This window comes from Papio anubis, chromosome 5, assembly GCF_008728515.1.
Source record: "Papio anubis isolate 15944 chromosome 5, Panubis1.0, whole genome shotgun sequence".
In the NCBI taxonomy this organism is placed as follows: domain Eukaryota; kingdom Metazoa; phylum Chordata; class Mammalia; order Primates; family Cercopithecidae; genus Papio; species Papio anubis.
Genome location: NC_044980.1, coordinates 130,352,637 through 130,365,388, shown reverse-complemented (window position 1 = coordinate 130,365,388; position 12,752 = coordinate 130,352,637). Strand labels below are relative to the sequence as shown.

The 12,752-nt window shown below is 42.0% G+C and overlaps 1 protein-coding gene across 17 annotated transcripts in view; it reads left to right on the top strand.

Moving 5' to 3' along the window:
* KLHL3 (kelch like family member 3) overlaps positions 1-12,752 on the top strand; it is a 272,614-nt gene that overhangs the window by 219,830 nt on the left and 40,032 nt on the right. For all 17 annotated transcript variants that reach the window (XR_001903805.3, XM_031666792.1, XM_031666790.1 and 14 more), the window contains 2 exons: positions 8,342-8,458; positions 12,109-12,258. Coding sequence is in view for 16 of the 17 variants with exons in the window: in XM_031666792.1 (XP_031522652.1) it covers positions 8,342-8,458; positions 12,109-12,258 (267 nt within the window). In the remaining variant the exon portion in view is untranslated. The remainder of the gene's footprint in view (positions 1-8,341; positions 8,459-12,108; positions 12,259-12,752) is intronic.

The following is a 12,752-nucleotide window of genomic DNA, read 5'->3' as shown; positions in this document are numbered from 1 at the left end:
CCCTTACTCATAGCACATGGGCAGAGTTCATGTAGTCTTAGTTTTACAGCTGGGGCAAATCTGTCCACAGGAGCCTGTGGCCTAGACACCCTACCCAATGGGACACCAGTCCTCAGTTAAAGCCCATATCTGAATTGTCTCTGGGAGCCATTTTGGCTTCAACTTCCACTCAGCTGCCTGGATTGAATTCCTTCTTATTTAAAACACTCAGGCATTTTCTTCTGGCTTTTGTGTATGGCTCAAATCTTTATTTTTTTCTGTAATACATCATTTTCACGTGTTTGGAGCTACAGGGAAAGATTCCTTCCAAAGCAGTTCAGTCTACCATATTGACTGGCAGACATTCTCCATCCCTATGTCATCCCGCACTCATGGTTAGAATTAGTTCCACTGAAGTCTCTCAGCTTGTAAACGTTCCTATCAAACCAGTATGCTTCAGTCCTTTCCTTATTCTTTGTGGACTCATAGTGAAAGTCTTTTTTACTGACTGCAGGCAGTAATAGAAAGCTGAAGAATGATTTCCAGGCTGAGTGATGTTGCTGTTTTAATTTTTTCATCATTTTTGGTTATCTGAAGTCAGATATCTGGTAGTGTGCTGCTGTAGGAAGAGAACCATACGTACATTCACTCATGCTTTTATTAATTTATTCATCCTATGAAGAAATATTTCTTTGTGTGGCAAATAGCGTATTAGTCACAGGAGAGACACTGGCAAACAGATAAAAACAAGATACCTGCCTTTGCAGAATTTATAATCACATAGAGGAGAGAGATTTTATCAAATATGTGGCCAAATAAATATATAGCTACAAAGTGAGAGATGTGGTATGAAGGAAATGTGCAGTGTACTGTGAAAGTGTGGATTGAAATCAGTGGTTCTAATTGCTGTCTTCTCACCAATTTGCTGGGTAGTGTCAGGCAAACGACTTTGTCTCTCTCTGCCTTGCTTTCTCCTTTTGCAAATGGCTAGCAGTTTCACAGGGTCCTTGTGAATCTGAAATGAAGCGACTACAAGAAAGAGCTTTTAAGTATTGTGTGAAAGGGTGATGGTATGGTCAGAAAGGAGAATTCAACGGGGTAGGTTTCTAGGGAGCCTTCAGACCAGGACATCGCTCAGTCAGTGGTGTGCTAGTAAATGTTTAACTGACTCTCTAAAAAACATTCTAAAAGCCCTGATTCATGTGTTGATTCATTTGCTGATTTCCATGGTGTAAATATTTTCATCAAGGCTGACTTCAACTACCAGAGTAATGTCACTAAACGTGCAGTTAGGAAGAGATATGCACAATGAGCTCCTATTGCCACACACCACTGCTCCCAGTTGTCCCTGGAGTTGTGTGTGGCAATGAGGTGAGAGTATGTTAACAAGAGAGTTAACACAACTCTTGTTAAGCTTTCATTTAAGAAACAAAAACAGGAATCTGACAGAATCATTCTTTTGTCTAGAAGCACTATCTTCTTGATTTAAAAGCATGGCAGGAGATTTGGTAAATGGTATTGCCTCAATCCCCGGGAAAGGAATAGGAGACCTAGGGGAGATGTCCCATGAGGGCTGGGGGATTGTAATTAGGATTATAGGTTTAGGAACTTAGTTTCCCAACTCAACAGTCTGCCCAGGTTTTTGTTTGTTTGTTTGTTTTGTTTTTTGTTTTGTTTGTTTGTTTTGAGACGGAGTCTCGGAGTCTCTCTCTGTCGCCAGGCTGGAGTGCAGTGGTGCAAGCTCAGCTCACTGCAACTTCCACCTCCCGGGTTCAAGCGATTTTCCTGCCTCAGCCTCCCGAGTAGCTGGGGACTACAGGCATGCACCACCATGCCCAGCTAATTTTTGTATTTTCAGTGGAGACGGGGTTTCACCATGTTGGCTAGGATGGTCTCGATCTCTTGACTTCATGATCCGCTCATCTCTGCCTCCTCGGCCTCCCACAGTGCTGGGATTATAGGCATGAGCCACCATGCCCGGCCTAGGTTTTAAAAATTAATTGTGTCTCTGAGGTGCAAATTGCATAATGTTTGAGCATGGGTTTTTGGAGTTAAAGGTGAGTTCACATCAGATCTACTCTTCCTGGCAGTGTGACCTTGTACAGCTTGCTAACCTCTTTGAGGCTGTTTCCTCGTCTGTAAAAATGTGAGCAGTGACACCTACTTCACAGAGATTGTTGGTAGATTCAATGAGATCATATGTGTAAAATGCCTAGCACTGTGCTTGTTGTTATTGATAAAGTTAGTCCTTCTCAGATCGAATAACAAATCAGGTCCATGTATAGGAACCTAGTTTTTTTTCCCCTGATAGTGTCAAAATTAGCTTCTTTCCCTTCTTCCTATGTTTTGCTGAGAATTGCTCCCAATTGAACTTCTCCCCTTGCCAAGTCAGTGCCCTGCCTTTTTAACTTGAGTCCTTCTTGATCTTCAAAACACATTTTGAAAGCAGGGAAAAGTGCCCCAGGACTCCTCATTTTTCTCGGGACATGCAAGTCCACCCTAGCTTGGCTGCCTGTCTGTCCAGAGGGGTGGAGTGGAAGGACTGGATTCATCTGGTATTCTCTGACCAAGACCTGTGCTTACATCTGAAGTGTGGTGAGCTGGGAGCTATGGAATCTGATTTTCTCCAACTGCTTTCCACATGACAGTCTTGTAGCATACAAGAAATTGGTTCTAGGACATTAATCAGTGAGGAAATGGGGCTATTTCTTTGTTTAAAAAGTGAAACCCTAAGTGTACCTATGAGCAGCTGATTATTTCATCACAAAAAGTAGTAGCTAAGTAGATACCACCCTGTCCTATGATTGAATCTATAGTCTCTGCTTAGATTTTATAGACCAGGGGTTGACAAACTTTTTCTAGGAAGGGCCAGATAGTAAATATTTTAGGCTTTATGTGTTATGGCTTCTCAACTCTGCTACTGTAATGTGAAAACAGCCATAGACAATATGTAAACGATGAGTGTGGCTGCCTTCCAACATAATTTTATTTACCAAAACTGGTGGCAAGCTGGATTTGGCCTGTGGGCAGCAGTTTGCAACCCCCCTGCTATTAGACCTATTAGACATTTGAGAGTCAGCTAAGAATAATGGGTTTAGAGCATGAGCACTGAAGTCGGTTCTGTATGTAACCAAGCAGAGCCGGCTCTGCTGCTTTTCAGTTCTGGGAGTTGGGCAAGTCATTTAACAAGTCATAAGAGTATTTAATCATTGGGTTATCTTGAGAATTTGGGGAGGCATTGTTTATGGAGAGTCTCTTGGTGGGAAGGGTTTTTGGGAACCATTTTAGGTACATTGAAAGCTAAAGCAAGTTGGAAGTTTATTTGCTTGTTTATTTTTCAAGCATGAAGTCTAAATGAAAAAAATATGTGGCCTTCTCTAGCTGCTGAGAAGGTCAGTGTTGTTGCCGAATGCTGTGGCTTTCACAGCTGAGTAGGTAAACAGTGCAACTAAGTGGAACCAGTTAGACAAGTGAAACCAAAAATAAAGATAAGGTTAAATATCGACTTTGGTAGATTCAGCTTGCTTTTTTGTTTTTCTAACAAAAATTAAGCTGGTTGATAGGGAAGAATGTGACCAATAAATGCTACCCACTCAAGGACTTGTCGTTCATTCTTCAGCAAAGCTTTGCCAATCAATTACCTTGTGTTGTGCTAGGCAGCATTGGGGGATGGCGTGCAGACACAGAGCTGGTATACTTCTCACTCTGCATAGGCTCACGGTCTAGTAAAGGGGAGTAGAAAGAGGTGTGGCTAACCAACCACATACAAGGCAGAATGGGGTTGTGGCTGCCCATCACCTAACCCAGCAAAGGCAGACTTTATCTGCCTTTGACTCTGTCTTACCTACCAAGATTCCAACCGCCTGTTCCCCAGCCCTGCTCTGTGCTCCAGCCCGGGCAGCTTCCACACATCTCCTTCCATGCTTATTCTGAATTCATTTTCCATTCATTGATTTTAAAAATATTTGAGTTTGTGTTATGTGCCAGCAAATAAGACAAGGTCTCTCATGGATCTTAAGGGCTAGTGGAAGAAACAGAGTCAAACAATGCATAGCTCAATGAGAGTTCCTAATAAAAAATGAACTAGACAAGGATTTCTATGGTATATGTGCTTATGTTTGTACACATACAGGTTATTTTATATAGAAATAGGAGCAAACTATACATATGTACTACCCCTTTCCTTTTCTGCTCCCTTCCCTTCCTTTCCTTTCCCTTCCCTTTTCCCCTTCCCTTTCCTTTTCTTGCCAAATTCAAGTTATGTCCAGCCTGACTTAAGTGTTTAATTAGGAAACAGGGGCAAAGCATCATTAGCATATTAACACAAAAAAGTGTCTTTAGGTTATGAAAAATTGGAGTCCTTTTTTCCCCTGGCAGATAAAGCTTTCATTTCAACTTTCTGCCATCCTGTAAATTTTGTAGTTTTTTCCCTTAGAATTTATTTTCTTCTCCCTTACACTTCTTATTCTGAAAAATTAAAAACCTCTTGTAGGTTTGAAAGAATGAACATTCACGTAGTCTTTACCTAAACTCACCATTAACATTTTGCTTCATTTACTTTTTCTCTCTAGATTTAATCTTTCATTTTGCTGAATCATTTGACGGTAAATTGCAGACATTATGACATTCACCCCTAAATATTTTAGCATGTATCTCTTAAGAATGAAGAAAAATTCTCTTTTCTAGCCATAAAGCCAATTATCATACCAATGAAATTTAATATTGATCTAGCAATATTATCTAACATATAGTAGTTATTCACATTTTCCTATGGCCCCCCAAAAGTATTTATGGCTATTTCTTTTAGAGCCATAATCTAATTAAGATTTATACACTGCATTTAGTTACCTTGTCTATAAATCTCTGTAATCTAGAACTGTGTCCCTATCTTTTTTTGTCTTCCATAATATTAATAGTTTTGAAAATCCAGGCTAGCCATCCTGTAGAATGTTGCAAACATAGAGTTGTCTGATCATCTCCTCACTGTAAAATTCAGGTTATATATTAGTATTTTAGGAAGAATTGTAGTTAGGAGATACTGTGTCTTTTCCATTAAATCACAATCAGGAATATAAGCTTGTCCTCTTATTGGTGGTGTTAAATTTGGTTCTTTGTTTAAAGTGTTGTCTATCAGATCTCTCTATTTGAGGATATTTTCCCTCCACGTAAGTGATATGTAATCTGTTGGGTGATTCCTTGAGAATTGTGAACGTTTCCCCATCCAACAACATTATTATTATTTTTTAAAAGATAGGCTCTTGCTGTGTTGCCCAGGCTGGAGTGCAGTGGCATGGTTACAGCTCACTGCAGCTTCAACCTCCTGGGATCAAGTGATCCTCCCACCTCAGCCTCTCAAGCAGCTGGGACTACAGACACGTGCCAACATGCCTGACTGATTTTTTTTTTTTTTGTAGAGATGGGGTCTTGCTAAGTTTCTCAGGCTGGTCTCAAACTCCTGGGCTCCCACCTTGGCCTCCCAAAGTGCTGGGATTACGGGTGTAAGCCACTGCACCTGGCCTTTAACAACTTGATTTTAGCATTCATTGGTGATCTTTGTTCAATCAGTTATTACATTGGTGGTATTGCAGAAATGGTGTTTTTCTAATTCCATCATTCCTTTTTCAGGCATTTTTTTTTTAAATAGAAGAGACCTTCTTAACACTTTTTTAGTATCCATATGGGCTCATGAATTTTTTTAAAATTATTATTATCATTTTTTGAGACAGGGTCTCACTTCGTCTCCCAGGTTGGAGTGCAGTGGTATACTCATGGCACACTGTAGCCTTGACCTCCCAGGCTCAAACAGTCCTGCCACCTCAGCCTCCCTAGTAGCTGGGACTATAGGCATGCATCACCATGCCTGGCTAATTTTTGTATCTTGTAGAGATAGGATTTTTCCATGTTGCCCAGGCTGGTCTTGAACTCCTGGGCTCAAGCGATCTGCCTGCCTTGGCCTCCCAAAATGTTGGGATTATAGGTGTGAGCCACCATACCTGGCCATATTATAATTTTTTTTAAAAAATTAAGAATATTTTATATTGAGGTATATGGATATTAAACACACAATTTGATTAGTTTTGACAAACATATATGCCCATGAAATGCCCACCCTAAACCACAAAAAGTTTCCTTTGAGCCTTTTTCAGTCATTCCCTGACCCTCCTTCCCCTCAAAGTGGCAGAACTGATCTGATTTCTTCATTATTCTCTTTGATATTTAACTTGTCCCAAATATTGGCATTGAAAGCCCCATCCAGCTGGCTCTTTTTGACGTGTCTTCTCTAATCACATATAAGAAGATGTTTGCTTTATTCTTTTTAATAGCTGAAAATAGAGTTGGCACTCTGTATCCATGAGTTCCATATCCATGGATTCAACTAAGAAAATATTCAGAGGAAAAAAATTCCATAAAGTTCTGAAAAGCAAAATTTGAATTTGCTGCAACACCAAGTACTACATCGAATCCACTTGCACGAAGTGATGTATGGGTGTTATATTAGGTATTATAAGCAATCTTATATAATTATTTAAAGTATATTTATTATTTATATACTTTAAATATATATATTTAAAGTATTTAAATTATATGGGAGGATGATTTAAAGTATATGGGAGGATGTGTGGAGGTTATATGCAAATACCATGCCATTTTATATAAGGGACTTAAACATTGGCAGATGTTGGTACCTGTGGGTGGTTGTAGAACCAGTGCCCTGAGGCTGGCCGTGGTGGCTCATGCTTGTAATCCCAGCACTTTGGGGGGCTGAGGCAGGCGGATCACTTGAGGTCAGGAGTTCGAGACCAGCCTGGCCAACATGGTGAAACCCTGTCTCTATTAAAAATACAAAAATTAGCTGGGTGTGGTGGTGCACGCCTGTAATCCCAGCTACTAGGGAGGCTGAGACGGGACAATCACTTGAACCCAGGAGGTGGAGGTTGCAGTGAGCCCAGATTGTGCCACTCCACTCCAGCCTGGGCAACAGAGTAAGAACAACAACAAAAACAAACAAACAAACAAGAAACACCCAGTGCCCCAAGGATGCTGAGGGATAAGTGTATCTAATGGTATTGATACTCCTTTAATAATTTCTCCATTAGTGGGCTTTAGGTGGTTTCATTTTTTTATCCCGTTACAACCATGCTGCAGCAAAGATCTTGGAGCACATATTCTGTTCTCTTACACTGATGTGAGTATAGGCTAGAGCTCTAGAAGTGGTATTTTATTTTATTTTATTTTATTTTATTTTATTTTATTTTGAGATGGAGTCTCGCTCTGTCAACCAGGCTGGAGTGCAGTGGCACGATCTCGGCTCACTGCAAGCTCTGCCTCCCAGGTTCATGCCATTCTCCTGCCTCAGCCTCCCCAGTAGCTGGGACTACAGGCGCCCGCCACCACACCCAGCTAATTTTTTTGTATTTTTAGTAGAGACGGGGTTTCACTGTGTTAGCCAGGATGGTCTCGATCTCCTGACCTCATGATCCGCCCACCTCGGCCTCCCAAAGTGCTGGGATTACAGGCATGAGCCACTGAGTCCGGCCAGAAGTGGTATTTTAAAGTCAACAAGTATGCACATTTAAAATTTTGATCGATATTGCCAATACTTCCCTCCCCTCTTAAAAAGCATTATTAATGAAATTTTTACAGACACTGCTGGTTTCCCCATGGCCCCTCCAACGTTGAATTTTATCTGCCTGTGTGTGTCTGGTGGCACAGGGTTTGAATTTGGACTTATCCTTGAGTAGAGTGAACATCCAAAGTATAGGTCCGCCTTTTTGGTTCTAAGCCCTCTAGTTTTGATTCGCATAGAAATGAAATCTCTCCTCAAGGAGAAATGTTTGCCATTCTTTGTCATTCAGTGTCACATTGACCATCACAGCCGGCTTTGGGCAGAGGGCATTCTTACTGTTTTTATTCTGCATTAACTTTACACAGGACATAAGTGAGGAAATGGAGGCATGGGGGGATGATGACATTGCCCCCAGGGTCTGATCTTCCTGAGCAGCCTCTATAAATTTGGTTCACAGTTACTGCTGTGTATTTTTACCCTTAAATAACTATTGGAACTGGTTTTTATTTTAGAATGAACCATGATGATTCTACGTTTGGGATAGCAGGTTTGTCCTTGTGTGTGTGTGTGTCTGTGTGTCTGTGTGTGTAGAGTGTGTGTGTGATCACTCTCTGAGGCCAGCAAGTAAACCAACGCTTTCTGTTTTTATTTTAAATATGAGTCTCAGATTAATTAAACACCTGTGTGGATGACTCATAACTTTTTCTCCTTTTTTTTTTTTTTTTTAATAGATTGAGGGTTGTTTGAAAGCTTTTATCTCTTTACTGAAGTTGCCCATGTTGCTTTTCTTTATAGGTGTTTGAAGCTGTGATTTCATGGATCAATTACGAGAAAGAAACCCGTTTGGAGCACATGGCAAAGCTGATGGAACATGTCCGGCTTCCTCTCTTACCTAGGGACTACCTAGTCCAAGTGAGTGTTGTATGAAGAGCCAAGCACTTCTGTGTTCACCCAGGCCTCTAGGAATAGCAATGGGCAACCCTGGTTGGACGGAGTAGTTGAGGGCTTTAGTGGGTGGTTTCCGTATGTGCTGAGGGAACCAACCCACTGGGTTAAGTGTTAGGTGTTGTAAAGTTGAAGATCATAGGCTTGAAAATAGGACACTTAGGTTTCAGTCTCTGCTCTACTGCTTATTAGTTTTGGATTTTTATTTAACCTCTTCAAGCCTCAGTTTTTCTTCCATAGAACAGATATCATAGTAGAGCCAAGCAGGGTTGTTGTAGGGACTAAAGGAGTAGAGTATGCAAGTCAGCTGTTTAGCATGGAGCCTGGGGTAACAAATGTTCCATGAAAGTTAGCTGCCTTTGTTGTAGAGGACTGAAACAAGAAGGGTCATGTCCACAATGTTTCTATGTTCCCTTTTTGTCTTAGTTTTAGGCAACTTGAAGCCAAATTCAAGATTGTAAAAACTGGGTGCCTAGAATACGTAGTGCTTCCACTTCCTCTGAAGAGGAAAGAAAAATTAAGAATTATGGGGTTCCCTTATGGTGCCATATGTTTTCTCATTTAATCCTTATAATAACCCTGAGGGGCAAAGATTGTAACTCCTTTTTTACACATGTAGGCCTTGAGGCTTGTGGAGGTTGGGATTTATCAGGGGTCTCCATCCTTAGGGAGGCTCAGGATTCAACTCCATGTCAGTCTGGCTCTGCAGTGCATAGTTCTTCCACTAAGCTAGCTGCCACCATTGATACGCTCTTTTCTGCTTACCCATTACATGACTTGTTTTATATAGTAAATGGCATTAGATACTTTTATAAGCAGAGAATAAACCTTAAAATATATGAACAAAACAAAACATCGAGACAGCAGGTTAGCCCTCAGCTGTCTCCAAGGAGTCTCTGGAAGGAAGGGAAGGTGTGATGCAAGGATAAAGAGGAGGTTTAGCAGCCTAGCAGCCCAGCAGACCAACTCATGTTACTTTCCAGCCATATAATACCAGGTACATACTTAACCTTTTGAAACCTCAGTTTTCTTATCTGGAAAAAATGGCGCTTGCTTTATAGGATTGTTTGGGGATAAACAATAAAATGAGATAATCCATGTAAGGCCTATAATACAGTGTTCAGTGAATGTTACTGATCTTACTCTGTAGTTTTTGTGACCACTGCAGTGATTCTTAGTAGCAGGTGACACAGTATCCTCATGAGCATGTGTAAACTCCTCTGCTGGTAACACTTGTTGATTGCAGGTATGAGGGGTCAGTGAAATGTTCCCTGAATTGCCTTACTTCAGCCTCCTCAGGTGCTGAGGGATATGCTTGCAAGCTCTTAAATGGGGCATGCATGCTACTTTGGGTGGTACCACTGCCACCTGGTGGCAGCATATCTTTCCTGTAGAAAAGGTCCCCTAAGCGGAGGGAGTGAACCGGCCTGAGCATCCAATGTCAGTCAAACCTCCCACTGTCCTGTGGGAAGCTGGCCAGAGGTGGAGGAGGCACCGGGACTCCAGCATAGTCTCGCTTCCACAGGGAATGTTGGCGACCTGGGGACCTGGGTTCCAGAGAAAGCTAAAGCGCCTTAGAGACCCTTGGTCACAAACTCCCATCAGGCATCCACAACTGAAACTTAAATGTCACCATTAGGAAATGGTTCTTGGGTTATTATGCCAAAGTAGAGTTTAGGTCTGGAAAAGAAGGGGGTCGGAGGCAATGGGCATGAGAACTGTTGTGTGGGACTCCTCCTCCCTTCGCCCTTTTTTCAGAAATGCCTTTTATCAGGTCTCTCAGAGTGAACACCTCTGGAAGAGGATGTTTCATTAACATTCATTTGACTTTGAAACTTCAAATGAGTATAATTGCTGGGATGGCTGATGGTGTTGGGGAGGAGGAGGAGGAGGAGGAAAGGAAAGCCCTGGGCAGACCTCCACCAATGCTGCCTGACTTCTGGGAGAGGTTTTTTTTTTTTTTTTCTTTCACAAAAGGTAGCATTTATTAGGCTTTTACTCAGCATTTAAAATATTGTACTAAATATATAATATATTGTGATAAAATATATATAACATAAACTGTTATTTTAACCATTTTTAAGTGTACAATTTAGAGGCATTCATTACATTCAAATTCAGTACAACCATTACTATAAAGATTATCAAAACTTTTTCATCACCCCCAAAGTTGAAACTCTTGTACCCATGAAGCACTAATTTTCCAAGAGAACTTTTAATTCAAGCTGAGTAAGTTCTTCTGGAGAAATAGCTGCTCATGCATTTCTCCTTCCTTCCAAGCGTTTTTAGACATCATCTCCCACCCTTTTCATTTTGTAATTGACCCTAGAAGTTTATGATTTGTCTCAAGCTGGCTCAGTTCCTTACTGGGAGGGGGAAAAAAAAACCTTCCAAGGAAAACAGTTCTTGGGGACTGTCTCTGGGGAGGGAGGTGGTCAGAGGTACACATAGGTCTTCTCTTGCCAATCGTTTTTTCCCTGCCAGCTCCAATGCTGCCCAGCAGGTGATGGCCCTGGCCATGCTTTCATTCCTAGTGACAGATTGGGACCCAGGAGAGGCTCAGTCATGCCTTGTACATCACTGACTTGAGGGCTGAGATAATTGAAGTGGGAGGCCCTTCTCATTCTCTGACTGGACTTGAAGTCTTCAGGGTCAGAAATTTTGTCTTGTTTATCAGTTTTCTTCTTGGGGACCAGCACAGGACTGCCCAGCCAGGAGACATTCAATCAGTGTTAGCTGTTGAATAGAATTGATCTTTCCTAACACAAAGCAGCCTCAGAAGACCACACTGCCCATTCCAGATATACCACACAGTGATCTGACCTGGGCCAAAATGTGGAGATTCGAGAGTTAGAGCACCGGAATGGCTTCATGCTTGGTCTTGCCCATGAAACCTTTAGGCTTACATTTGCTGAGCACTTGCTTAGGTCCTAAGCGCTGGAATAGGAGGTGAAGAAGTCAGAGCCCCAGCTTAGGTGGAGTCCTAGGTGAGGTCAATAGGTGGGACTTTGTGCAGGATAATTTTTCTGCTCTGATGTTGTTACTCTGTTAGAAAGAGCCTCACTGGCCGATTTTCTGTCCTGAGACCTTCACTATAAGACAACAAATATGAATGTTTCTCCTTGACAAGCTTATTTTACTCAATGCCTCCAAAGGTTGGCTGATGGCTCCCACACCCTTTCCTCTTTCCCCTCACTCCTCCTCTCAGATATCTGTTTGCCCTAAACATTATAATGCATTCAAATCAGGAGAAATGTGGTTAGAGGCTTTCAGCATGGCTACTTGTCTTTTGTTTTGCATAAACTCATTTAAGCCTCAAAACAAACAAAACTAGTCAGGTTGTAGATACCTTTAATATGCCCATTTTACAGATGAGGAAACTGAGGATCAGAGATGTTAAGTAGTAGATCTGGTCTAATGCCAGAGCTTGATCCCTTATCCCACTGTGTTCTTAAAATTCAGGAGGTAAGCAGTAAGTTGTAACTCTTTGGCTTCTGAGATGATGTGGTGAAGGAGTGAATGAGTGTGGGAGTGCAGGAATGACTGAGCCCAGGGTGAAAGCTTGGGAAATGTGGCTAAGCTCTGCTCCAGGATCACCTGTGGATTATTACCTCTAGACGGTTGAAGAAGAAACTTTGATAAAGAATAACAACACCTGTAAAGACTTCCTCATTGAGGCCATGAAATACCATCTGCTCCCTCTGGATCAGAGGCTATTGATTAAGAACCCAAGGACCAAGCCCAGGACTCCAGTCAGCCTTCCCAAGGTAAGCCCCAGCCCAGTAACCGCCAAGAGTCAGGAGTGTGCCCTGGGAAAGTGGCCTTCCACTCCTGCCTCCAAGTCTTTCCTCACCCATGGCTGCCCTGCATCTGGGTTGCATTTACAACCTAGGAGATGGAGTCTGCTGGTTCCTCTTGAATCTGCTGGTACCTCTCTCTTCTGGGGTCTTCCTTTCCTAAGAGTTTCAAGGTAACCTCCAGTGTCATCAGGGAGGTTTGAGAATAACTCAGAGCTCTCTCTCACCCCCACCCTGACTTCTCATTTCACACCATGGCTTGTGCTCTATTTCTGTTGGAAGCAGAGGAATGGCTATGTTGGTTTCACTTAGTGATGGCCATAGTATTCCTCTTTCTAGGCCATTCTTTGAGTTAGAATAGTCCTAGTCTGTTTCTTTCCCCCACTTCAGGGAAGGACAAAAAGGACAATTAGGGCTGCCAGAGGGAAGAAAAGGGGTTCTGAGAAAAGGACCCTGTCGAATTG